The sequence below is a fragment of the Manacus vitellinus genome, unplaced genomic scaffold (genome assembly GCF_001715985.3).
Source record: "Manacus vitellinus isolate BGI_N305 unplaced genomic scaffold, ASM171598v3 scaffold_8_pilon, whole genome shotgun sequence".
NCBI classification, from domain to species: domain Eukaryota; kingdom Metazoa; phylum Chordata; class Aves; order Passeriformes; family Pipridae; genus Manacus; species Manacus vitellinus.
The window spans coordinates 5899335-5926830 of NW_021940864.1; the positions used below are offsets into that span (position 1 = coordinate 5899335).

A 27496-nucleotide genomic window follows, 5' to 3' on the forward strand; every position below is an offset into this window, starting at 1 on the left:
TGTTAATGCAGCAATTGCACACCACTGTTAGAAGCCTGGTTTGCCTTTATGCTGGGTAGCATGGTGACTTACATTTTATAAGCTTTCAGAAGGTAATACCTCCAGATTATGGTCCTTGCTGTGTGAAGATTAAGCCATTCTGTGACTTAATTGCTCCAAGTCCTTGCCCACATTGCTCTCACTGGGAGCAGATTGCTGCAGGTGAAGCTGTTGCATGGGAGAGCTTTCTCCTGGCTCCGCTTTCCTTCCCAGTGTGCGGGAGAACTGTGCCCTGGTGTGGCATCACAACACTGGAAACCAAAAGCTTGAATTTGTGCTGGATGAGTCAGTGTCCGAAAGAGGAACATTTAGAGGAAAGCAGCTGATTGTTTAAGGAATGACTATGAGGAAAGGGATTTGACTTGCTGTTTACCTTAGAACCATTAATCAAAAAAAAAATCAAGTATTCAGTGCTTCTGAAATCTTCCTACCTGTTTCCGTGAGATTTTTTTGCTCTGAGTTGCTGAATGATGATATTACTGCATTTAGACTATTTTTTTTGCTATAGATGCAGTTGGATTGGTAGTTAAAGCTTGAAAATCCCAGTTGAAAAACTAATTATCTCCATATATCCCAGAAACAAAATCTTTGGGGGCTAATTTAGATTCAATGCTATCGTGCTGACAACTTCTTATCAGCCCTCACTTCACCCTTCCTCCTCTATCTAGCTCAAAGGGTTTGCATTCATGGCTGCAGGTGAAACTCTCCGGCACTCCTGTGGTCAGGGAGGACATGGTGGGATGCATCGCTCTGGAGATGGCCCTTTCCCTGTCTCCGACTTGGTGGATTGATATGTGATGGACTGATACATGGTGAGATGTGGTTGCAAACCAGGAAATGTGAAAATAGATTGCACAGCAGGGGAGGAAAGGGTGCAAAAATCTCGGGCTGCTGCCAGGTACCTTCCTAGTGTTTGATGAGCTGATCCATATGGCTTGAAAATCAATTCTCACCTTTTGCCTTGTAGTGCACATGTAGCAAGGGTGAGAGCTCATTATTTCACCCATGTCAACACCTGCCAGAAAGGATGAAAAGGATTTATACCCGTCCTTGTAACAGATCCCTAAAATCTTGTCCTCGAGCCTTTATTGCTTTCCTTTTTACACTGGGAGAGTCCAGTCTAATCTGAGCACTCATGATCTTTGCTGGACAGCGTGCCAGAAGCTGGATTTGATCTGAATTTCCAGAACATGGAGCAACTGGATCCATCTTTAACCTGGGGGTCAGGCAGGTGAGGACCTCCAGGCCTGTCCGTCTCTGAGCGGCGAGCAGGGCACACCTCCTGCCCTCCCCGTGATTTACCGCTGCCGTGCAGGGAAGTTACTCTTTTTCCACTCCAAGTATCTCATGCATGCTTGTTTTTGTTAGCGGAGGATTGCTTGGAAAAGCACCCAGAAAGCATCCTCCTCCGTTTGGCTCCACTGGTACACCGCCGAGGCACTGCGGGGCTGTGGGGGACAGGCAGCACGGTCCCCTGCCCCGGGAGCGCGGGTGATGCTCTCCTGGCGCCAGCCGACGGTCTCGCTGGCCCCTTCCCGTGGGACGCGTAAACACCCAGCCTGCCAGCCCCGTCGGCGGCCGTTCCCGGCCGCAGGGGCCGCCCCAGGGCGTGTTTCCGGGGCGCTCCCCGCCCTGCGGGGGCGCTGTCCGCTGCCGGCTTCCAGCCCCGCTCCCGCCCGCCGCCGCCGAGCGCCCGCTGCCCGAGGCGCGGGCCGCGTCGCGCCCCTCGCCCATTGGCTGCTCGATGACATCACCGCCCCGCCCCTCGGCCCGCCCCCGCGCGCTGATTGGCCCGCCCGCGGCCGCCGTCGCGCGGGCCCCGCCCCGCCGGGCCGTACATTTACGCGGTGCAAAAAAGAGATAAGTAACGATGGATGGTGCGGGGCGGCGCGCGGCAGCGGGCGCGACACGCCACACAGGCACCGAGCGGCGGCGCCGCCTAGCAGCACCGGCGTCACCAATCACTCTCCACCACCCACCAACCATCGCCGCGCACCGGCCGGAGCGCGCCGCCCGGTGAGTGCGGGGCAGCGCGCGGAGCGGATGCGGGGCGCGGAGCGGAGCCGGGGAGCTGCGGGAGCCTGCGCAGGTCGTGCGCGGCGGGGAGCAATTCGCTTGGCGGCGCGTGCCCCCGCTCCGTGGCGCTCCGGGGGCAAAAACTTCAAGCTTCCCGCTCTCTGTGCTCTTCAGTTGTTTGGCCCGTCGTGAACGAGCCGGGTGTCTCCCCTTCGCTTATTTAAATTTTTTCAGTTGCGTCAAGGCGACGGGCGTTCGTCCCACCCAGGGATTCTTTTATCGCTTTCTTAAGTCTCTAAAAAAGAATAAGCGAGGGAAGGTTTGGGGACAGAAACGGGTTGGGAAGCCTCCGGGTGAGCGCCGTGCAGCCCTCCGCTTCGCCCGCCCGCTGGCACCGCCCGGCTGTGCCCCAGGCGGCGGGTCGCGCTCTTTCCCCGCTCCCGGAGGTTCCCGTCGGGTCCTTCCGTACAGCGGTGGCTTCTGCGGGTGGCAGTGGCCCCCGGCCCACCGGCGTGTGAATGGGGCATCTCCTTGCCCCTTGCCGACGGGTCCGGTGCGGAGCCGCCTGCGCGGCACAGTGGGGCTGCGAGCGCTCGCCCCGCTCCGGGGGTTTGATGGAGTTGGCGAAGTTGGTACTGGGATGTATTTTTCAGCGAGAGCTGCGGCTGCTCCCGAAGTTGCTGCTGAAGGGGAGGCACTGTCAGGGCTGGCTTAGGTTGTTTTGCTCTTGTCGTCTTCCTTCCCTCCTGTCGTCTTCCTTCCCTCCCGAGTGGAAATGGGGGGATTCTAAACCTGCGCGCTGGGTCTTAGCAAATCAGAAGGCAAAGGCTGGGCAGGCAGTGACCTTGATTGGGGCAGGGGGGACCCCTTTTTGTAGAAGCGGTGAACTGTGGTGGGGAGCAGGGAACTTGCCTCATGGACTGCTGGAGAACAGCAGCCTTTCCGGGCCTGGAGCAGGGGGCTTGACTGGGGCTGAATTTGTCTCTCTCTCTAGCAGGGGGATGGAAGTGCAAGATGTGCACTTACTTTTTGTAAGGATTTCCGGAACCTGATTTTCTCCTTTTCTTCTGGGTATTTTTTATTTAGCCTCACGTGTTCAAGTTTGTAACTGTCTCAGGAAATTTGTTCACAAGCTAATTTTATTCCATCTTGCTGGAAAAGTTGTGTATCACCACTGACACATTCAGCTCTTCAGCTCTTATGCGTTCCTCCCAGCAGTAGAGTCAGCCCAGTAGTTTCTTCCCTTGCAGTAAGCCACTGGATGAGAGAATGTGCCCTTGTCATTATCAGTGGTGTGCCTTGCAGCCTGGGGTTTCAGAATAGCTCAGCACCATCTGCATGTAGCCAAATGCCTCCTCCTGGGTGTAACTGCACATCCAGGCTAGTCGCGTGTGTTCTGCGTGCCATGTGTGCACATGCAGATAGCTGAAGTATTTGCTGCAGGATTTAAAAGGCTTTTAAGCAACTACTGTCAGAAAGGGTTGTTAGGTTGAGGATAATGGGTCTTGGCAAAGTAAGTTGTCGCATCTGTAGGTTAATGTTGATTTCATGATCTGTTTTCATCACCTTTTTCTTCTTTCCCCTCCACTTTTTCTTTTGCAGGGTGATCTTGAGTTCTTCTTAACTTGCTAGTGCTCAGCCTCCTCATGCCTCCGTCTCCTCTAGACGACAGGGTAGTAGTGGCACTTTCGAGGCCAGTGAGACCTCAGGATCTCAACCTCTGTTTAGACTCTAGCTATCTTGAGTCTGCCTCTTCTGCCTGTGAGAGCCACTCCAGTCTGCTCGGCGCAGCTGTTGTGTCCCTAAAGACTGCTAATCTCACGTATATGCCCTCATCCAACGGCTCTGCACGCTCCCTGAGTTGTGGATGCAGCAGTGCCAGTTGCTGCACTGTGGCAACGTACGACAAGGACACTCAGGCCCAAACTCAAGCGAGCACCAGCAGCACCCACGCCGGAGCCTCCACCGCCTGCCCTGCCAACCAAATGGTCAACAGCAATGAGAACGCCGGCAGCCTGAGCCCGCTGGGCGGGGTGGGGAGCCCTGTCTCGGGCACCACCAAGCAACTCACTAGCATCAAAATCATTTACCCCAATGATCTGGCCAAGAAGATGACCAAATGCAGCAAGAGCCACCAACAGAACCAAGGGCCTGTCATCATTGACTGCAGGCCCTTCATGGAGTATAATAAGAGCCACATTCAAGGGGCTGTCCACATTAACTGTTCTGACAAGATCAGCCGGAGAAGGCTCCAGCAGGGCAAGATCACCGTCTTGGACTTGATCTCCTGCCGGGAAGGCAAGGACTCCTTCAAGAGAATATTTTCCAAAGAAATCATAGTTTATGATGAGAATACCAATGAGCCAAGCAGAGTAATGCCTTCCCAGCCACTCCACATAGTGCTAGAGTCACTCAAGCGAGAAGGCAAGGAGCCCCTAGTCCTAAAAGGTAATTCTCCTCGTTGCCCGCATGTAGGCTCATGGTTTGCTTTGCAGCATGTACACTCTGCTGTCAGCCTCACTGATGGCTGAACCTTGAAAGCATCTGCTTATCTCTAGCGAGGCTTGTGTGCCTCCAGTCACCAGTTGCAAAGCAAATGCTGTTTGTGGACAAACCATGGAGCTGGTAGCAGGGAGATGCTTGCTTTTCTCTGAATATTGTCCTTGAGTAGCAAGAGGGATGGGAACTGGAAGGAGGAGGAAACGTGCTTCCTGGTGTCTGTGCAGACAAAGAATTTCCCCCATTGCTTGTTCTGAGTATTTATAGCCCAAGGAGCAGAGGTCCAGGAGGGGTTAGTTCTCATTTGTCTTGTCAGACTGACCTTTACTTAGCAGCCTTATTTTAGTCTGTATAAAACTGAACTCATAGGTGCTGGAGATGGGCAGTGAGATTGGAGAAGGAAAGGCAAGGGAAGTCACTTGGTCTGAGGCATTTTGTCGTGGACCAGTCAGCAAAACTTGAGCAATCAAGCCTTGTTTTGGTGGTATGAGGTGAGAATAATGAACAGAGGGAAACACTGAAAAAAGTGATCTGGAAGTGTTGTGTTTGCATGTATATGTGTTTATATATGTGTATGGCTTTCCTGTAAAGGTTCCTGTTTTAATGTGGTGTTTGGTTTATCCCTTAATGCTTTGGTGGAAACAAGCCCTACCAATTAAGGCAGCATCAAAGGACAGTTCCCTTTCTTCACTTCATTCTGTAGATCCTATTTATAACAATGCTGCCCTCTAGATTGAATTTCCTTTCCCCTGGGTGTTTATGCCATTCAGAGGCATGGTTGGCAGAGACTGGCTGTGGCACTGAGAAACTATGGAGGGATTTGCTGCTTAGCTCATACTGTATGTATTTAATTCGCTTATATTTTTCTGTGCAGCTTACTACTTCCCACCTGCCCAATGTGGCAGGAGAATGGATTGGGCTGATAGTTTATCCCCTTTCCTCGGTTGAGTTTCTTAGCTTTATAGGAGCTAAGGGTCCTGTGAGATACTTCTGTGTGGGTGTTTCTTGTGGAAGCTTAAAACTGGTGAACTGTCTCCTTGCTCCCAGCAAGTGTATGGTCATGCTGGACTTGCTCTGATACTTGGTGTGGGTTCCGTGTATGCTTTTGTTGAGTCTCTTGGGTTATGGTGGTGACCTTCATCTGTAAAAGAGGGAGACGAGGTGCTTAGCAGAGGGAGATTGTTGCCGGAGTCCTGTATTTCTGGTGGTAATCATTCTGTTCTACAGCCTTTGCAACTAGATATATGGTTGTAGTCTGCAAGCCTTCCTGTCCTCAGAAAAATGGTATGCTGAAAGTGTTTTCAGAGAAACACAGGGGAAAACACTGAAGCTTCTGTGGACCTCAGGCTGGTACTTTTTCAGTACCTGAAGTAAGATCCTGGTGGAGATGAAGCTGCAGAGCTGTAGTTGGGCAGCACTGAGCTGTTGGGTGCTGTGGGCAGGTTTTGGCCAGCCCTTTCTCCCACCTGCCGACTCTGGGTGCTGCACTGGGTTTGACCAACTGCTTGTGAGAGTCCTTGGGCCATTTTTGGTTTTCAACCATTGAGAAATGTTACCTAAGAGACCTGCTTAGCAGAAATCCCTTCCCCAAACTGGTCTGCCAGCAGATCTGGAAGCATGCCAGAGGAGAGAGAAGGCCCAAATCCTTAGCTTTTTGGATGTAGTGATCATCTGGATCAGAGCAAACCTCACCTGGGGGAGTGTACAGTGAGGAGCTCCCCCTATCACCTAAACTCCCTTCTTCTTCTTTGAAGTGGAGCTCAAACTGGGGTCAAATGGAGTTGAACATGGGATAAAGCAGCATTTAGGAAGGCTGCGATTAAGCTTCCGAGCTGGAGGAGTGGTGCTGGAACCACTCGTTATTTAGTTTCACTTGACAGATAGTGTTTTTTCCGTCGTGCTTCGGCAGCCTGGGAGCTGGGACATGCACATACCTGGGTTCAGGCACTAAAATGAAACCGAGGGTGGCTGGGGAGCCCTCTTTGCCTACGTTTGTTATTTTGAGTGATTTCTCTTGCTCTCTGCTATCTGCTCCTAATTTATTGCCGGCCCATCTGATCCCCTGTGTTGTGTTTGCAAACAGTGGTTGCTAACCAGGCTGTCCAAGTTTATGTCCCCCTGATCCGGTGCCACCGTCTCCATGTTTGGTGCTGCCTGTCAGCCCGTGGCCCCATCGCCGTTTTCGTGGCACGGTGTCACGTTGTGGGGTGAATCCGATCGGCAAAGCCGAGGGTTGGGTTACATCTTTGGCTTACAGCACGCTGGAGTAGCGACATGGCCCTGTGTGCATTTAGTTTTTAGGTGCCCCAGTCTTTTTAAGCAGCAGAGAAACTCTGTGCTGTTCTCCAAGGCCAGGCTGTGATCTACAGATAAATGTATGTATGGTGCACCTTATTAGGCTCAAGTTAAAAAGAGGTGGCCTGATTTATTTTTAATGTAGCAGACCAATATATAAACTAGCATTGTGACAAGAGAGGGTTTACATATGCTGTGGTATGGGAGGATTTTAAAACCCGTATTCCTCCCTTTCTCTTCATTCCTCTCTTTGCTGCTTCCTTTAACATAGAGCATATTTTTGGTCATAAACATAATATATGCATAATTTTGATTTAAGCTCTTTAGAAGAAAGATTTTCATATTTTTTTGTTCACAAGGCATAACAGCACTTGAGACAGGCATAAACCCCCTACTTTTATGAAAAAAATAAGCCCATAAGAATTCTGCATTTCACGGGCTGTAGCAGCCTGAGCTATCAGGGCTGAAGCTGCTGCTTAGCCTGTTTATATGCAAAATAGGAAGAAGTCATATTTCCCCCAACACCCAGTCACACCGTACTAGACCGTGGTATTGCATGCTTGCTGAAACCCAAAGGCCTCACTTTTTTGGATGCCTTTTTTTTTTTTTTTCCTATTTTTATTTTTTTCTTAGCATTGGAAAGAAGAGGGAGCAAACCAATGATGTGAGCCCAGCGTCCCTTCTGCTTGAGGCCAATGTCAAAGCTGTTGCTGAATTTGGGGAGGGGGAGAGCATGGCTCTGTGACCCTGGGTGGGATCAGCAACCCTGACCCTCCTTGGTGGGATTGTGCTCCTTTCCCTCCTGCAAACCCAACGGTGAGGCATCTCTACCTTCCCTGAGAACTTTGGCTCATAGAGGAAGTGGCCTGGAGTCTTTAAGGCTTGTGTGCTTGAGTTCACTACTGGGACCTAAAAATAGAAAGTGGGAAATTCATTTGCATTCAGATGAAAAGTATTATTTTTACCCCAAACTAAAATGTTTAGGTTTGGAGTTCAGCATTTTTTTTTTCCAAGTTAAATTAAATCTACAAAGGGAACAAAAATGAAAAATTGAAGCATCTGTGCCAACACATCTTGACAACTTTTAACACAAGAGGAGTTGCCTTGGAGTCCCTGACCACTATCTGGTAGTATTGTCTCCATCTTTTTGTTTCTTTTCTACCTTTGAGGGCTGGCAGTGGGTGCCTTGTGAACCTGCTCAAGTCTTGTGTTTAGTTTGTAAAGGCTTCTGTGTTTGACTGCAGGGAAACAACTGAATTCAAAAGCAGAGGTGCAAAATGTGGTTTGGCAAATAATTCATTCTTTTTCTTGTCCTTACATGCTGTAAACTGATGGCTGGACTGCTGCAAGGGAGATGGAGAGGAACTGACTGGTTCCTCCCCAACAACTGATTGATTCTCTGTTCTTGTTCCCAGTCTGAGGAGCTTATTTATGCTCTGACTTTCAATCTTCTCACTGCTCATCTAACAGGGAAATAAATGAAGCAACTTGCTCTCATTATAGTGGGTAAGACCTGCCAACAAACCACTTCGTGCTTTCTGCCATGGTCTAAGAATAGCTTCAGATCTCTTACCACACCGGAGTCGCATATCAGCAGAGTTGAAACAACTACAGAGGGCCCGAGGTGCCTACACAAGGAATAAGTACCTGGATTATGTTCCCCCATGTTCGTGTAAAATACTGTGAGCAACTGCCTTAGAAATACCTGACCTGGTCATAATCTGTGCAAATATATAATTTATTATTATTATTATTAGCTATATAATTCAACAGTGTCAGTGTTGCTTTAAATCCTAATTGGATTACACTGCACAAGAGTATTTGAAAGTAAAACTTGATGTAATGGTCAACAAATCCAGCTGACCAACAAAACATGTGCCTGGCACTTATTTCCACCAGAGATCTCCACTGAATAAGTATTAGGTCATGGTTGTAATAGGGAAATGTGTAGTTTTAAACACATTGGATGTCTCACATGCATTACTTAACATTTAAAAATAAAGCATGTTCCCTCTGTGCTGCAGAGGAAATCTGGCCCCATCAGTCGCTAGGGAAAAAAACTTCTGCTGACTCTATTGAGGCTGAGATTTCACCTTCAGTTTTCAGACTGATTGCTGGAGCTTAAAGTATCTTTCTGCTGGAATCAGTAATCTTCTTGGCCATAACACCTGAAAATTGATTGTGTGTGTCTGTACCTTTTGCATATAGATAAATTGGGGCAATTGTGTGGTTGGACACCACGGTCTTTACTGTATTTTGAGGGGATACTTCTGCAGAGTAGTGTACCTCTAAACTTTGCCTATTCATCACTAATGGAAAGTGTGGCATTTCCTCCCAGATAATGGCATCTGAGAGTTTGAAGAACTGGCTTACAGGGTACCTACCACATTTAAACTGTCCTCGGGGGAAAGACTGCCTTGGAAAGAGAGGAACAGGAAGGAGGTTTGTTTCTTTGTTTTGTTTTGTTTTGTTTTCCTGTTTTTGGCTCTCTAGTTTGTCCTACCCTTGGAAACCAAACTGAGAGTTAAGCAAACTGTTACATGAGGCAGACATCTCTGATGCTTGTAAAGAAATACTGCTCCAGTTCTGTGTGAACTGGGGGAACATTCCTGATGTTCCTGATAGGTAGATGCTGGATTATAATTAGCCGAATCCTTCATGTGCTTACCCTTACCCTGCCAGAGGTAAGAAGCTGTATAAGTAAAATCTTTATAGGACTGCTGCTGGTCTGTTTTCTGGCTTTTTACTCTTGAGGTGAGCACAGCCTTTAGGAGAGACTTAGGGTGGTTGTATCTTAACTGATACAGATAGAATTATTTTTTTTTTTAGACCTATACATGGGAGGTTTGCCTTCCAAAGGAGCACTCTAAGTTTTTATGACACTTAAGTAGCACAAAAAGTGTTAGTGAGATCGCTTTGGCTTTATGTTGCATTCAAAGGGGGGTATCATCTACTTGTCTTTAGGCTACAACTCTTTCTTGACTCTGTGAAAAGCCCCATTACAGTTAGGGTTTTTTATTTATGCAGGCAACTTGGAAGTAAAGAAATGCCATAAATATGAGCAGCATGCACACATCATAATATCTGCCTGTTTTGCAATTTCACTAGTCAGCCAGGAGGGAAACACCTTTCAAATATTCAGCATCAGTTTGCAGGGCTGTAGAAGTCATGCTGTTTAAAGAAATAGATTATGGTAATCTGAAGATGACCTAGTGCATTGTCCCTTTGTGTGTAAAATAAGATTATGAGTGGTGCTGTGGCCTTGTTGGGAAGTCCCTGGTGGGCCTGGGAGAGTGCTGGCTACAGAAATCACAAGGCTGACCTGAATTACTGCAAGCAGTTGTTTCTCTGGAGCTTTGATTCTGGGTACTCAACTGAATCTGTCTTGAGCAGTTTTTTAAACACCTCTGTACTGTAAAAATTAATTTGTGGTAATCACAAAGGTGTTTGCTAAGCTGAGGCTTAAAGAGCAGTGTTTATTATGGATATCACCTTTGCCTGCCTCACCTAAAAGTAAAAGCTGACAGAGTCCCATTGAGAGCAGGCTGGATAAAGGTGCTGTCTTGAGCATTTCACTAGCTTCAGCTTCTTCTGGCAGGCCTTTCACCTAGTCTTGATCCATTGAATGCTGAAAATTGTGGGAAAACTGAAACGTGTGCTAGTGCCTTTGGGTTCAGCCACCAGTCCTTGCTGTGCTCTCAGCACACCCTCTGTGGAGGCAGAACCAGGGACTGCTGTGAGCAGGAGGCATGGAGGAATTCAGTGGGCCTGTTTCTGCAGCGGGGAAGTCCTGGGGTGCTCATGATCTCTGCACAGGGTGGCTGATCAATGCTAAACTTGTTTGTTTTTTTTGTGTTTTGGTTTGGTTTGGTTTGGTTTCTTTGGATTTTTTTGGGGTTTTTTTGTTTGGTTTTTTTTTTGTTGTTGTTGTTGTTGTTGTTTTTTTTTTTTGTTATCGTTGTTTTGTTTCGTAGGATTTTTTTTAAACCTTGTGACTTTTTAGTACAGGAAACTCTTTGCTTCAATTAATATCTGTGACGAAGGCAACCTCACATCTGGAAGTATCTCAGCATACCAAAGGTTGATTTTGGTGTGTCCTCTGCTGCTCTGAAAGATGTTGATTCCTGAGGAACCTGTGTCCTGCCAAAGGTGGTCTGACCTGGTTCTGTAACTGTATAGCAGCATTTTGGAGCTTGAAGGAAAGGGGAAGAGCTGGGAGAAGCAAGTCTGTCTCCCATATGATGCAGAAAGGAGGTAATCTGACTAGAGGGATACTTGTGCCTATATAGCAGGGCGGTCTTGTGGCCAGGTAAGCTCTGGCCAAGGCTCAGTGATGGTTAGTCTCCTGCTCTGTGACTAAGCATGCACAACAGACTTGCTGTGAGGCCTTAGAGAACTCATTTTCATCTGACTGGGCTTTTTTTCTGTCCTTTGCACTGTTTGTTACACTGAGCTCATTTCTCTTGTTGCCATCGGTGTTAAGTGTTAACCCAGGTTCATCCATAGTCACAATGCTGCCCTGGAACAACACAGTTGCCTGTTGCAGAAAGTGGAAGATGGACTGAGGAGCATCCCCTTCCTCTCTTGCCTTGCTGGTGTGTTTTTGCTAAAGTGATAAACTGTAGGCTCTGATTTGCCTCTAGGTGGTTTTTGTGCTTTTAAAAATTCAAGGTTCATTTTCATGTGTTTCTCTGCTTGGGTGAGCAGGTTACCTCCTTTTTGAAGGAAAACTGCTCACAATGAAGAAGCTAAGATCCAGAATGGGGCACAAGCTTCTGATCTCCTGGCACTTGGTTTTAGTGAGCATGTTCCAGGAGAGTGTAGGCAGAGGAGACCCAAGTTGGCAAATCTGCAGGGAGTAACTGGGACCCTGTGGGTCTAGGTACCATCTAGTCCCTGGGGCAATGCTAGCCTTGTCTATCTCGACTACACCCACAGCTCCCTGCAGTGGGAGCTCCCTTGTGGCCCTGCACTGGACTGTCATCACTGGACTGTTGTTGCTGGAGGGGTCTGGGGTTAGTGGGGTTGTGGGGAACTGTAAGTCTCTTATCATCTGCTGCTGGCAGGACACAAATGTGGACAGGGCATGGGAAGGCTTGGGAGCCACTGCTCCTGGTAAGGTTAGTTGTTGCTTTGCATGTATGCAACACCCCGTTTCCAAGATCCATGACTTTGAAGGAGGAAGCTGCAAAAACTAAATTAAGAGAATAATAATAGTGATGTGAACACATTCGTTCCAACTCTTTTACTATGCACTAGCTTTAAAACATCTACAGCATGCCAGGATTAATTCCCACTTGATTCACTGCAACAGAGAAGAACTGCTTCTAATTAAAGGTAATAAAAAGAAGAACAAATGTTATTCCTTGTCCACACATGAATTATCATATGTATATTTTTTTTATAATGCCTTTAAGAAACTTGGAAAATAGAAGCTAACTTGCAAGCTTCTGTAATTTCAGTCGAATTGGTTGTCTCCAGTTCATTATGCCAAAGTGTGATATTAAGGCTTATGTAAGCAGTTGAAAACTAATGTTTTAAAAGCAAAGCTGTTGTTGAAGCAGTTGATCTATACTGTGTTGGTGATGGGCTCTAATTTCTCTTGGTCTCTGTTAAGGTAGTGGGAGTCTCTCTGTCCAGCTGATGAAAGCTAAGAATAAGACTTTTGCTGCTGGTTAGAATTTGGCATATTTTGGTACAAAACCACTATGATTGCTAAATGTGAGGTTAATTGTAAGTTCACAGGTGTTTGTGTTAGTCCTGCAAAGCAGAGTGGTATCTCTGTTGGGGGATAACACAGTTCTTGTGCTTCCTGGGAAAGGTTAATGTTAACTCACCTGTGGAGACCAAGGAGTTATTTTATTTGGAGACAACGTTTAATTTTGATCTGACTGAAGATATTCCTTGTTTTATTGCTATTTAGCTCTGGCTTCTGTAAATATGACTTTTTCTTTTCTTCCCCCTCCTCCTCCTTCTCTCCCTTCTTCCCTCGACTCTGCAGTATATGGATGCAATCTGGATCAACTTTCTTTTTCCCTATGGAGTTTTTAGGGGCTTTGGTTTTTAGACTTGGTTCCTTGACCATTACGATTGGGATTTAAGTGTCAGTAAGGCTGGCCCTGGATCTTGTGTCAGAGTGGAGGCTGGCATGCACCATGCTAGTTCCAGTAGCTTGCTGCTTTTATTTTTGGCTATGTGGCACTGGGATATGTCAAGTCAGCACTCTTTATTTTCTGTTTTTTCTTCATGGGCTTTGAAATACCTTGCTGAAAGGTGTCAAATTGGAGTAGTATTATTTCTAGCCCAAAGGGTAGAAGTTCTTCAGCAGGAATGGATGGCACTCTCAAATGCTGGTGTGGTATATCAGCACCTTGTTTTCCTTTCATATTAATGTGAATGGTGCTGGTGTTTCTGAAGTGGAGGAGCAGTGGTTTGGATTGGAAAAGAGCCTGTGTTATCCTCAAGAGAAACAAAGCAGCCTGCTCTGTCATTAGAAAGAAGCTGTCCTGAAGAGGTTGCCCTTAAAAGGGTAAAGAGAATAAATGGATGGCTGAACCATGAAAATGTCAGCGTTCTCGAAAACATGCAAATTAAACAGAAAGGTCCACGCCTACAAATCCAGGATTACAGATGTCTGACACAGTGCTGGGACCGTTCTCCCTCTTCAGACATGCTGAGCCACAGAGAGCTGTGGCTGTCTGCATGCTGCTCGTGTGCCGTCGCACCGGCTGCTGGCTGTCTCCAGGCTAGTTGCTTGAGAGATGCACGTGGTGATGGGCAGGGAGAGAACTGGTAATAGATTAAAAACCAAAAAACCCTCGATGTTCTGGGCAAACGTGCTCAGCTCTACCCCTCTCTGTGAAAGCAGACCCGTAGCTCTTTGCCAATATAAACCCATTTGTGGTATTTTATTGCATTAAAATAGTTTCTGTTCCCTCCCCCCTCACTTCCCCTTGCCTCCTCTGTACATAGCTTTAGCATTTCTTGATGACCTTTTTGTTAATATGATTTCCAGTGGGAGCATTTCACAGTAGAAGTATGTATTCCTTCAGGGTTTACACTGACATTTCCAGTGATTATTTAATTGGACTTCATGTTAGCCTACATCCCCACGGGAACACATACTTTTGCTATGAGGAGTTGTAATGTGTCTAATTTTGAGTTTCTGCTATAAACGCTTGCCCTCCAGGGAGGGTAAGTCCAATCCTCCTCTGTGGCTGCAGAGTTGTCACCGTAGTGTGTTTGGGATGTGGGGGTTCTTGTCTTGTTCCTATTTACATTCTTACATAGTTTAATCCTTGTACCAAAATTTGGAGCAGGCCTTCTCCTCTTTCACCTTCCTGACCACTCCCCAAGGATAACACAGTGCTTTGAAGGATGCTGGTTTATTTTCCCATGAATACTTTAGTTTTTTCTTTAAAAGGGGCAGACTCAGCACTCTCATAGCATAGGGCAGATTTCCAGTTACAAGCTGGAAGAACTGTCTTGATTGCAGAGATGTGGTCCAGAAGTATTCAGAGCAGCTTCTGGACAGGCTGGTGAGTAGTCCAGAAGTCAGTGACATCTCTTGAAAAAGCTGACAAGTAAAGGTAAGGTAGGGAAGGGATGTGTGGCATTTTCCTGGGTGTCCAGGGTCTGAGGAAAAAACCTAAATTAAAGACAAAAAAAAAAGGCATAAAGAAAGAAAAAAAGAGAAAAAACCTGTATTTAAGAAAAAAGAATCAAACTGAAATAGCACAGAGCCAGCATCTCTGGTTCAGCCTGGCAGGGGAAGGAGCTTTTGGTGACCTCTTTCCTTCCTCTCTGGGACATGTCTCTAGGACAGCTGGCTGTGCTGTGCCTGGTGTCAAAATAAAAAATAAAAGTAGATGGGACCAGGGACCTCAAAGACCAGCAGGAGAGGATGTGCTGTGGCAAGGGGTGTGAGCTGTAGTGAGATAAAATTAGAAATAACACACAATGTGCGTGTCCCTCGATGCTGAGGGGAAACCTTTCCTCTTTATCTGGTGTCACACTCTTGACTTATAAAGGAACCTCAAAGCCATTGTGTCAAGGATGTGCTTGTAAATTCTCTAGGCCAGAATTTGTGTACAAACTGACCTCTCAGGATAGTTCCCACACGGAAAAAAACTGACCTTGCAAGTTCTTTGGAATGCAGAGTTTTGCCTTTTTTTGAAGTGCTGTTGGCAACTCGATTAGAGGGAGAGACTAGATTAGATTGAGTGTATCGAGGTGGAAGCTGTTCTTTGTGAACTGTTTACTTTTACTTTTTTATGTTTGTTTAAAGCTTAATCTTTCGAGGCAAGGCTGATGCTGAATGCTGTGCGGGCGGCAGGGAGAGAAACCCTGCCATGGGTCTTTTGAATGTCCTGCAGACAGGTGAGAAGTAAACTCACAGGACCAGGAAGTCAGACCTATTGTACTTGCTATCAGTAACAGAAATAAAAAAAACTTTCAGTTGTGCCTTTGATTTTGGAAACAGGGGGGCAATGTGGGTTGTTGAGGTAAATGTGGATACTTATATTGTAAAAGGATAGATTTTTTGTTTGTTTGTTTGTTTGTTTGTTTTCCTCCCCCTTTCTTTAACAGCAGGAATGGTAAGGTGTAAAGCAGTCCTGGTGTCACTGTGGCCTCCCTGTACTGTAGGAGGATAGGCTCCCCTCTGTTGTCAGCTTTATCTCGTGTAAAGCTCCCTCCAGTGTTTAAAAACAAACAAACCTCACCACAATATCCTTGAAATCAAAGGAACAACTCCTAATGTCGCCTGGTGACTGTGGTCCGATAAGTCCCCACCCTTTTGGACAGAGGGGGGTTGCCTTTCCCACTCTGTGGGCCAAATACAATATTTTCAATCATGTCAAGCTTTCATGTAGAGTGAGCTCTACAGCAGTGAGGGCAAGCTTTGAGCACTGCTCACCAGTAGCGTGGTGAGGAGGAGGACATCTGTATGGAGAGTAGACTCTGACCTGCTTGGATTGGCCCTGCTGAACTGTCCTTCCCACACTTCTAGTGCTTCATGACAGCAAGGAGAGCCCTGGTTGGATAAGGAAAGTCTGTCTTGTGTTGTTCACGAAATCTGAGCATCTCTTCTTTAAGTACCTCAGGATGAACAGAGCATAATCCTCAGTATGCACCATGAACCATCTTTGCTCTGGCTAAAATCATGACAGCAAGAGCTGTGAGCAAGTGTCATGGCTGGATCTTCTACTGCAAGGTGGTAGTAGCTCCTTTGCCCTATGGGTGCAACCCCAGTGCCTCTGTGCCCTCTCTGCTAGTGCCTTTGCTAGTCAGTAGACCTACACCTGCATGCATAACTGTGTAGGTGGGGTGGTATGAAGAGTTGGTCTAGGTGGTTGTCCATATCCTGGGAGTGGATTTGACCTATAACGGCAGAATTCTGCTTTAACCTGTACAGCAGCATTTTTCCTTGGTGGAAGGCCCATGGTACAGGAGCAAATTCTGGCATATCATGGTGGTGGCTCAGCACCAGTGTGTTACCCTGCAGCAGGACCTCCAGACACTGGTGGCAGCATGGCAGGGGGTGGCTGAGGGACCTGAACCCTCCTGGCAGGCTGAGGAAGGGGGCAAGTGCCAGGTGGGTGAAGCATCTGGACAATACCTAACCTCTGTTTTTACATGCTGGAGTTGCTTAACCTTGAGGCATCCTGTGCTTTGAATCAACTTGACACAAAGTCATCTGTTCATTAATAACACAGGAGCAGTTTAATTGTTGTCTTAGTGGAAAAATACATGAGACTGTCATCAGCTGTTGCTTCTGGCAGTGCTTTTCTGCAGTAATGTAAATAAATGAGGTCACAGGTTTAAAGGAACAGGCTGTACTTGCACAAATTGAAAGCGTCGTCTTAAACAGATATGCACCAATTGTGTGAGTGTCTCTGTCCTGCTCCCCAAATGCTCACTGTAACACTTCAACCTCAAACACACTCAAACGCAGCCGCAGGGGCTTGGTATGCTATGGTGGTACTGACAGGGCACATGCTGAGTGGATGTTTTAAAACTTGGCTTCATTCCTGAGCGAGTAATGCCTGGGGTGGCCAGAACTGTGGTATTGCCGAATTCTCTGCTGTGCACCCTGCAAGAGCCCAGCAACACAAGAGGAGGGGAAGTTACAGATCGAACATCTTTTCTGCTGACACTTCCCAGTGTCCTGGGATTTCTGCTCTTGTTGCCTCTGTGTGTATTGCTTTTATTTATTTTTTTTTTTGAGAGGGCTTTGTGGTATTGTAAACGAGGATGAGCGGATCCAGAAATCCTCCTGGACAGCTTTGAAAGCTGTATAAAAGGTCTGGTTGTCTCTCGAGACCACGTGTTCTGTCTAAATGTGGCTCCCACATCTGCAGTCTGTCATGTATAAAAGTATGTTCCTGTTTGCAGTTGTAGCAGGAACACCCAGTACCTGCCACGCTCAGAACAAAGTATGTCCACAGCGATGAGGTAATGCAAAGGTGTTGCTTTATTGTGAGGGCATTTCATTGTAGCTACCTCCCTCTAAGCTCTGTCACTGCAGAGGGAACAAGGTCGTTTACTCCCTTGACTGTGGGGTAAGAGCCCATTTCCAGATAGGAAACATATTGCAGATCTCCCAAAGCATATTGTAAGCCCACATCCTAGTTTGCATATAGTCACACAGCTATAGAGCAGCAGTGGTGGCTGAAGGAGGTGCCAAAGGAGAGACAGAGGGGGAGGGCAGGTGTTACTGTACTCCTTGTACTTAATTCTCAATCTTCTCAAAAAGCAAACAACAAACCCCCAAACTAAAAACCTACAACAAAACAACTACAACAAAAAAACCTCCAAATAAACAAACTCCCAACCAACCAATCCTTTTTATAAATGTGTACAGGTAAGGTTTGTTTTTCTTACTTTCTTTGAAGATGGTTCTATTGCAGGGTTACAGTCCCTCACAAAAGCTGATTGCCTAGTTCCTACTCTACCTTTTGTGCCTCCTCTGCATTGTATTTGCCCTCTTCTGATGGCAAATGACAGACACTGTGTTTAGCATGATTTTTGTGCAAGCACCATGCTGCTTGTCTTTTTTCATTTGTTCAGAGCTGTTTTGGCTCCTGTCCAGCCACTCACCTGGTCTCATAGTGCTGGTGCAAGCCTTGGGCTCCTGGATGGCTTTGAGGCTGGGAAATCTGTGTGCAGCTGCTGCCTGGGCGCTGCTCAGCGGGGGAGTTTGAGGAGCATTAAGCAAGATGTTTGTGGGCCGATGGCTGCGAAGAACTTGAACAAGCAAGTGTGAGTAGCTGGAGCACGTCCGGTGCTGACTTGGAACTTCCTAAAAGTTTTGAAGTCTCAGACAATCAGAAGTCTGTTGTCACTCACCAACTGTTCTGGCAGGGTAGGATGCTCGAAGGTGACATGCAGTTATAACTGCAAAAATACCTGGTTTTAGTATCAGCGGCGAGCAAGAGCTCTCAGTCCTATGTTGTGTCCTGCTAGATACCAGGCAAGGCCATCTGCCAGGAAGGGTCCTGCTTCACTGATTCATTTCCTTATGCAAGAAATACCTTGGGTTCCCCAGAGTGCCAAGCATCCTTGTATGTCCATCTTTGTTTGGATATTGGTAGGTTCAGCCCCTCTAAACGCCTGCCCAGCTGCCATTTTGGCGCAGAGAGTGCACAGAAGCACTTGGGATGTTCTCTGCACCCGCATGTGGGCTGCATCAGACTGGCTGAGCAGTTCAGGCTTTTTGCTGTGCTTTGGTTATTACAGCTGTGTGGCGTGTTTAAAGGCAGAAGAGACAGGCTGTGAGCGTGACATTGTGTTGAAATGAACGTTGGTGGCTTATCTGACTGCTGGCATTTTGGTTTGTCACTGAGGGTGGCTGCACATCTGAGTCTAGGCTCTGTGGCTGTGGTTCAAACAGCCCTGCCTTGCATGCTGATGGGCTTTCATGGTGGATATATATTATATTGCTTCTTTACTTAGGCTTCCCCTATATGATGAAGGCTTTTTGCACCATCTGAAAAGCTGCTTTTAAAATATAGCTTATCTCTGTGCTAGTGAGAAGCTTCTGCTAGGCTGTGCCTCTTGGCCACAGGCACTGTTACTGCCCTGTATAATGCTTCCTTCATGCCCCAGGGTAGGGAAGGCTTGGGCAGTGTCAGCCACAAAACAGCTTTTGTTACAACCACGAGTGGAGTCTCTGCATCCATGCCTTGAGCTTCCTTGTTATCTGGAGTTGTGGTCAGCAGCAGTGATATGTCTTAGACTTTACTGAGTTGAATTAATCAACTCTTAGACCAGGCTTGCAGGAACTATGTGTTGGCCTCCTCTCCCACTTCCTCTACCCCTTTTACATGAAGACTTTAAGTGCTGAAATAGCAGCTTCTTGACAAAGGAATACAGATGCATTTCAATAGCCTGTACATTGTATTTACCTTCATGTGTAAAGTCTATCCCTCTTTTACTCTTTCTGACTGGTCATAATTAACTTTACTTGGACCTGCTTCAGGAAGTAATCTTGTAAACTTTAAAAAAATTAAGTATTATGGCAGTGCAGATCCAAGCTCAGCTCCTGCTGTTGGCCTAGGGTTCAGTTTCTCTTCGTGACTGCATCTTGCTGCCTTCTTTCTGAATACCAGTGTTCTTGTGTAGTCTTCTCTTGTTCACGTGTCTGAGCCAGTTCAGGTTAGTAATCCTCTCCACAGTAATGTGTTCTTTCAGGGACATTTGCTCTGAGAGCTGCTTGGGTATGGTACTTTAAATATTCTTTGAACTAACTTTTTAACTCCCCACCCACATGAGGAGGTGAACAAAGAGAATGGGGGATGTGGCCTGACTTTAGGAATAGTGACCACTGGCAAATGTCTGGAAAGAAATTGTGGGTGAAGCTATTATATATTTAGCTACTCCACTTGTTTGTGCATCTTCCACATGCTGTATTTGGGGTCTCCTTCCCATCCTTTGTCATGATGCTGTTGCTGGAGTGGTGGGGATTGCCCTACACCTCTTGATTTCTTCCGAGTGCAGTGATAACAGAGGAGCCCTGCCCAATGTAATGGTCTCTTATCCTCTCCTCCATGTCATTTGCTGGACCAAAGCTCACAGTGAGGAAGAGTTGGTAGCAGGAGTAATAGTGTCTTCTGGCCAGTGGGGCAAGCAGAGGACCTGAGAGTAGGACATGGGTGGTGAGGAAAGAACTTGCTCTAGACTCTCCAGCTGTGCTGTATCTTACAAGGCAGCTGGTGAAACAGGATGGTGTCTGCCACACCATCAGTGTGTCCACCTTAGTGATGAAACAATAGGATCCTACCTCCAGCTGCCTATTCCCTAAAACCTGCAGGAGAGGTGGAAAATGAGCATTAGCTCTGGGCCACTAAAGCAACTTTTTCAGGGGTTTTCCTGAGAATCCCAGCATGCTCCAGTTATTGTTCAAACGGCAGTATTGAAGCTGAATGGACTGGTTGCCTACGTGGAAGGATGGGAATGTGGGTTAGGGCTTAGCCTTTAGCCCAGACTCTAGGCTGGGGCTGTTGGTTTGGATGAGACTTCAAACATCTTCAACTTGGAGACCATTGTCTTGTTTGTTTTCTTGAGTGGATTGAGAAGACTTTTCAGATCCCGTTGAGGCCATGTGGTGCAGTTGGCAGTTGAGCTCAGATTTTTGTCCTTGCTTCTTCTTTCTCCCCTGTTCCCTCGTTGTAACAACTTTTAGAGTACAGATCCTTAAGGCAAAACTGTTTGCTCTGTGTCCTGTAAACAGCAGAAACAGCTGAAGACAAGCACACTTTCAAGGGAAGAGGAAATACTCTACATTTTGTAGACATTTCAAAGATTTCTGGGAAAATGAGTTACTAGCGGAGTGTGAAGGATAGGAGTCTGGATGTATTAGAGGGGCTCAGATGGTTGTAGCGTAGTCTGGGTGCCTTGTGCCCATGGAGTACAGTATAGGGTGCTGAAATGGCCCTGGCTGGGTACTACCCTATGGGCAGGTATGTCACAGACATTTGAATTCCAGCACTCAAAGTGTAGGCATTGGAGCCCTTTGCTGTGTCTGATCCAGAGCCTGAGTGACAGCATGTTTTTCTTTGTTTTAAACCTTCACTAGATCACTGTGAAAGAGCACGGAAAAGACAAATAGCCTGTCTTTTATTTTTTTATTTTATTTTATTTTTCTGTTTAAATAACATTATTGGGATGGTGACATTCAGCATTTATTTTGGCTAGTGTAGCTCTTTCTAGTAACTTCAGGGTAACTCTCCCCCCTCCGGGGTTTTTTTTGGCTTGCAGTTAACAAAGTGCAATTGAGTCTGAACACTTGGCTCCTCTCAGTGCGGAGCATGACTTCAAGTGTCCTGGTACAACAGCAACGTGTGCTTTTGCGGGCGAGGTGGGGGGGGGGATGTATCACTGCATTCCTCCTCTTTCCGCCTTTTTCTTTCGGAGGAGCCACCTGTTAGCATTACATCAGCGGCTCCCAGGAACGCCACTGCCTCCTACCAAAGGCCTCGCACAAAGTAGTAGTTCTTGTATTGTTTGCACTCAAAGAGCTGATGTCATGCCAGCTGATGTCATTGTGTGCTTTGTGTAATCGCTATGGAAACCAGGCAGGTGGGGAGCCTGGGGCTGATGTCATTCCCGAATGAGGTGTAGAAAGAAGGTTCCCTTTGCTTGCTCCAGCTCTGCAAAGCTGCCCTCCTCAAAAAAAACCCAAAAAACCAAAAAACTGGAGGGGGAGGGAGATGGTGCTTGAAAAAACCAGCAAGGCATGCAATAGAGTCAGGGGAGGCATGAGTTGAAAAAGTGACTTCTCCCTCCCCCCTCAGATTCATTTTCCAATCCATATTAATGTCCTAAAAATAGCTCTTGCTAGATATTTTCATGCAACCGGGGCAGCAAAAGGAGAGCTGTTTGCCACATGTTAAGCAAGCACCTCAGTCTCTGTTGGGTTACAAGGAGTGGTTTTCTTTTGTTCGGGTGCACAAATGTGTACGTACTGTTCCCTGGAGCGATGCCGGGGTGAGCTGCACCATCCTCAGAGGTGTTGGATGGGGGGATGCCCTGCAGGGCTTGCTCCCACAGGCAAATCTACTGTGGACTGGTAAAGCTAAGACTGTCCCAGCTGGCTTGCTGCTCACTTTAGTGTGCTAATAGGCCACTTGCCCCTAGTTTTGATGATGTTCTCCTTCTTGAAAAAATACCTTCCTTCTCTCACAGGCTGGTAGGTGAGGCAGCCCCAGCACACTGATGTTGCACAGAGGCGTGTTTGTCTGTGAGCCTGTTCCTTGGCACCGTGTGCCTCGCAGAGGGGAGGACAATGCCTGCTGCTGATTCGTGCTACCCTTGCTGCTGACGGCACAGCGTTGGTCACTGTGACAGTGGTAGTGGGGACAGTAGAGCCAGCTCCAGTCCTGGTGGTCCCAGCACGTGCTCTGAAAAAAGGTGGATCCAAAGCGTTGCCACCTTGGGGTATCTAACCTAAATATCTGCTTGGTCTCTCTTCCCAGGAGGACTCAGCGGTTTCAAGCAGAACCACGAAAACCTCTGCGATAACTCCCTCCAACTGCAAGAGTGCCCGGAGGGGGGAGGAGGGGGCGGTGCCTCCGCTGTGCCCCCCATGCTACCTCAGTCCATCCCCACCACGCCAGACATCGAGAACGCTGAGCTCACCCCCATCCTGCCCTTCCTCTTCCTCGGAAATGAGCATGATGCTCAGGACTTGGAGAAAATGCAGAGGATGAACATAGGCTACGTAATTAATGTGACCACCCACCTGCCCCTGTACCATTACGAGAAAGGCATGTTCAACTACAAGCGGCTCCCGGCCACTGACAGCAACAAGCAGAATCTCAGGCAGTATTTTGAAGAGGCTTTTGAGTTCATTGGTAATTACCCTTGACTGGAAATACTCCTGTTTGTTTTGTTGGGTTTTTTTTTATTTTTACCTGTTGTAAGAATTTAGAGTGAATTTTATGCTTCTCCAACTACTCTGAAGGCTGAATAAGGCCATATTTACTTTTGTTTAGGTTGTCAGAAATGCTGAGCAACTCATATGTCTTTTCTTTCTCATCTCTGATGTATCCAGTTAAGTAGCCTGGGGTTACAATTTTTATCCATTATACTGACTCCTACCTCCAGGCTTTAAATTCAGGAAACCTGAGAAAATTGAGACTTTCGTCATCCCCTCTTCTTGATTCCTTTGCATTCCCAGTTTCCACAGTGGCTTACAGCCAATTTTTCATAGTAACTATTCTCAATGATGGCTCAGTCTTTCCTAACTTAATGAGAAAACTGACAAACTTTCACACTTTGCTTGTTCCACAGTTAGATTTATAGCTTCCAAGTGTGTGTGTGGTTGAGTGGATAGTGATGGAAACTTGCATTAATAAGTTTCTAAATCCTGTAGGCTGTGTGAGAGAGTTCACCAGAGACATGCAGCTTGTTGCAGAGGTTGCTGAGGAAATGACCCAGCAACGTTGCCCACATTGTTCTGAACCTCGCTAGATCAACCCAGGACAGCCCTCAGCCAAGTTTAGGGCCACACTCAGCTCTGGTTGGTCAGCTAGGCTAAAGCCAGATGGCCACTTTAAGCGAGGGCTTCAGCATGTCATACAAAAGCTTTTGAGGACCACATCTTGCCCCTCTTTCTGGACACCGCTTTTGTGGCATAGTGAATGTCCAGCTGTGCTGCTCCAGCAGAATTATGTGCCCTGAGAGGTTTTCTGAAATATGCTGGGGGGGACCACTGATATATAATTTTACTTTCTTGTGCTGAGGCTGGGCTAATCTCTTTGTCAGTACTTCAGGCTTGATAGTGGAGGACTAGACAAGGGAAGTGTGTTTCTGTGCTGCATCGCAGCTTAGATCCCTGACTGACCCCATACGGAAGTGGATGCAGAGCTGTGTTCCTCCCTGCCCTCAGACCATCAGTGTTTATGGCCTTTGAGTCAGGGGGTGGGTTCATGGCTCCTGAAACTCAAACCTGTTTGTGCTGGCTCCGTGGAGGTGCTCCTAGGCTCATCAAGGATTGGGGCTCAATTGTGGGACTGGGTCCCAGGACTGGAGGTCCAAACTCAGCATGTTTTCCTGAGCCCTTCTGCCCCTGCTGTGTGCCTGGGCAGGGCAGATGGCTTGTGAGCCTCCCTGGCCGTGTTTGGGTTGGCAGGGGACCGTGGTGTGCTGACGTGTACGGCCTGTAGTTGTGCTACTTTAGTGAAGGTGAACAGAGAAATCACTGATTGTGCTGCAGTTCAGATGGAGAGCAGCATTAAAGCCTGAGTCTTACCATTGGGAGCTTCTACTGGGAGCCCTTATGGTCTACAATGTGAAGGACCAAAGAATCTCTCTTTAAAACCAAATTTTCCCCAGTGTTCCTAACCCAACCCCAGCTCTATCAGTAGTGCTGTCAGCTCCCCAAGCTGCTGATTATGATGTGTATGGGATGGTGAACACCTCATTTTGGGTGAGGGGTAGGGGAGAGGAAACCTAGCTTTGATCCTCTGGGAAAACAGCTGTGCCAAGAAATCCCATAAAACCTTAAATTTTGAGTTCAACAAGATGGGGAGATTCAGTAGGCTAAGCTTACATAAAGAGACTGCAAAGCTCTACTGAGGTCCTTTGGGAGTAGGATGGAGATTTCTGCACCCAGCATTCCTATGAGCTGAAGGATTAGAGCTCTCAAAGCCACTGAAAGATAGTGTTTGGCTTGTGACCTTACCAAGGGCAGAGAAAGCAGCTTTGCTCTGAAAAGGTTTAGAAAGTGTTTCAAAACCCATTTTACTCTCCTTTTTAATAATTACAGCTTGGGGGTCTGTCTTTGTTTTTAATAAACAAATATTTCTCCACTGAGAGTTTTTCTCCATAGCAAATTTAGCCAGCTGGGGAAATAACTAGTCAAAGCTTTCCCTTCCTCTGGGTAAACTTTAAATTGCATTTGAGAAGATTTGGAAATGTTTAAACAGCAGATTGTTGGCCTATGTTTCTTTAAATATGTCTTGAAAAAACCACAACCGACCCCAGGTTTAGCTAAGACTAAAGCCATAGGAAGTGAAATCATCAGAAACTCTCTGTGAAAGTGTGTCAAAATACATTAGAGAGTTTCAGCTTTCTGAAATACTAACTGCCAAAAATGTCTAGAGGGAAGTTGGCTTCATTTATGCTTTCACAGTACAGGTTGAACATGTGGGGTGGGATGAACTGTACTTTTGGTGGGGTTGGATTGATGCCAAAACTTGCAAACCAAATTCACGTTTGTCCTGTGGATTAAAACAAAAGAAGTAGATTGAAGGGTCACATCTTGAAAGTTTTATCTCCTGTTTTAAAAGCAAGCTGTGGGAGATGAGGGTGGTATGGTATTGACTCTCCTCTTTCTCATGTCCTGTTAAGAGGTGGTTACAAGGACTTTGTCCTTCCTAAATCCTGCCCGGGTTGCCTCCGTCTAAGTGATGTATCTTGGTGGAGAGCGTGTGTCCTGTGTGTGTTATCCAGCTCCTGCTTTTGTGGAGGCACCACAGCAGAGTGCCCCATTGAAGCTCATTTCAAGAGCAGCTTTGTAAAAGCTTCCAAGAACAGGGCTTTGAAACAGATATATTGTTATGAACTGAATCTGAAAATACCTGTTTGTTAAACAGGTGGTGCCCTGCTTTGAAAGACAGGGAGGTTGAGATGCCAATGTAGTGCAGCAGCAGAGGTGGAAATGGAGCCTGATGCTTCATCATGGACCTCGACCTCCCAAATAAATGCTCCCTGGCACCGGTGTGAGCAGTGCAGCAGCATCTCTCACTGTGTGGTTCATCTAATAAAGAGATAAGGATTTGGACATGAGGATTTTCAGTGTCAGACTGGACTGGGTGTTTCACGTGCAGTAACTCTAAAATGTTGGAGGAAGATGGGCTGGAGGGAGGGGGGAGGAGATGCTGCTGTGCTTGTAATCAAATCAAGGGACTTTTCACATTAAGTTACTCTTAATTGCACTGAGCTTGTTCTAATTTATGAACTGGCAAAAAACTTACTTTCTTCTGTCTTTCTTGTTTCTAGAGGAAGCTCATCAGTGTGGGAAAGGTCTCCTCATCCATTGCCAGGCCGGTGTCTCCCGATCTGCCACCATAGTTATCGCTTACTTAATGAAGCACACACGCATGACCATGACGGATGCCTATAAATTTGTAAAAGGCAAACGACCAATCATTTCCCCTAACCTTAACTTTATGGGGCAGTTACTGGAGTTCGAAGAAGATCTAAACAACGGTGTCACACCACGAATCCTCACACCAAAGCTGATCGGCGTAGAGACTGTCGTGTGACGGGCGAAGCTGTGAGGTGGCGGTCAATGAAGGGGTTAACCTATTCTTCACCTGATTTGGGGCAATGATGGGTGGCTTGTGGGTTTTTCTTTTTAGCTTTCAAGGGGAGTTTTGTGGCGAACTTTTTGTGAATAAAAACCTTTTTTGTAAGGAAAGGTTTTTAAAAGATCCAAGAACTTTGCCGGGTTTGGGATGCTGTTGTGATTTCCTTCTCAGACACCGGCAGAGCAGGGAGGCTTCAGAGCAAAAGGAGTACTTTTTAAAATCAAAACAAGAAGAAGAAGAAATATGGAGCTTTTTTTCTTTTAATTTTTATTTTTCCCACCTCTCCAGCTACTTGTAGAGTTTATGGCTAAGTAGTCTGTGCAGGTTCATAGACTGAAGAAACCTAAGTTGAAGACGAAACACAAACAGCCAAAACAAAGCAGAAAAAACCCTCCCTGAAACATAAGGGCCTTCATTCTGCAAAGGCTTTGCTAAAGATAACCTAGCAAAATGCTCACCAATGCAAAGGAAATCAGAGCAGCTTAAAAAGTCTGCAAGGCACTTTTCACACTCCTGACTCAAACTAAAGAAGAAAAAAAAAGTTTATTTGGTGTGTTTCATGTTCCAGTTCTATTTTTCTATTTTGGGGTGTAAGGTTTTAACAGTAAGGGACTTCGATCATTCTATGCCATATGCCTTCACTGGCTTCTTGTGCAATAATAATTTGGGCTTTGATTTGAGTGTTCAAACCAATTAGAGTTGGCTGCCCACTAATAATAATTTTTAGTCTAATAGTGCAACAGCAGCCAGCTTGGTTCAGAAAGGATAAATGAGAGCAATTATTTTGTTCCTTTATATGATTTTGATCCTGGTTACAGTGCCATAAACCTTGTTACATATGTATATCAGAATGTACAAAAATTGAGAAGTTTATTTAAAAATATTTTTCGCACAAAATATTGGTGTGTTCAGTTGTCTATGTAAAAAAATTTGATTATAAAAGAAAAAATCTTTTGGAAAATGTGTGTCCTTTTATTTCTTTAGCAATTTTCCATTTTCTATGGAGTGGGGTTTTTGTTTTGTTCCTTTTGGTTTATTTTTTGTGGCATTGTACATCTCCTTTGACAAAATTGGTATCTCTTGTTTGGCATCTCCTCTTTAGTTTCGTCCCTGTCCTCTGGTGGTGGAACATGTTTTCTTTACTTTTTTACTGTACTCTTGCATCTTCGATTTCTGTAACCGGATTTTTCTCTTCTGTTTGGCTGAATTGGCACTATTGGTGAGGGCTCTTTGGGACAGACCTGTTATTTCTACAGCTCAGTAGCCATTTGGAAAAATAAGAAATAAACATTCTCCACTGATTCCTTTCCATATTCCTGTAATTAGCTTAT

The 27496-nt window shown here is 46.3% G+C and overlaps 1 protein-coding gene across 1 annotated transcript; it reads left to right on the forward strand.

Annotated features, from left to right (window-relative positions):
• The first annotated feature begins 3659 nt into the window (after positions 1-3659).
• Positions 3660-27126, forward strand: DUSP10 (dual specificity phosphatase 10). Its single transcript, XM_008919861.3, has 3 exons — positions 3660-4503; positions 22326-22703; positions 25855-27126. The coding sequence occupies exons 1-3, from the start codon at positions 3702-3704 to the stop codon at positions 26118-26120; spliced, it is 1446 nt and encodes a 481-aa protein (XP_008918109.1). The 5' UTR covers positions 3660-3701; the 3' UTR covers positions 26121-27126.
• The last annotated feature ends 370 nt before the right edge of the window (positions 27127-27496 follow it).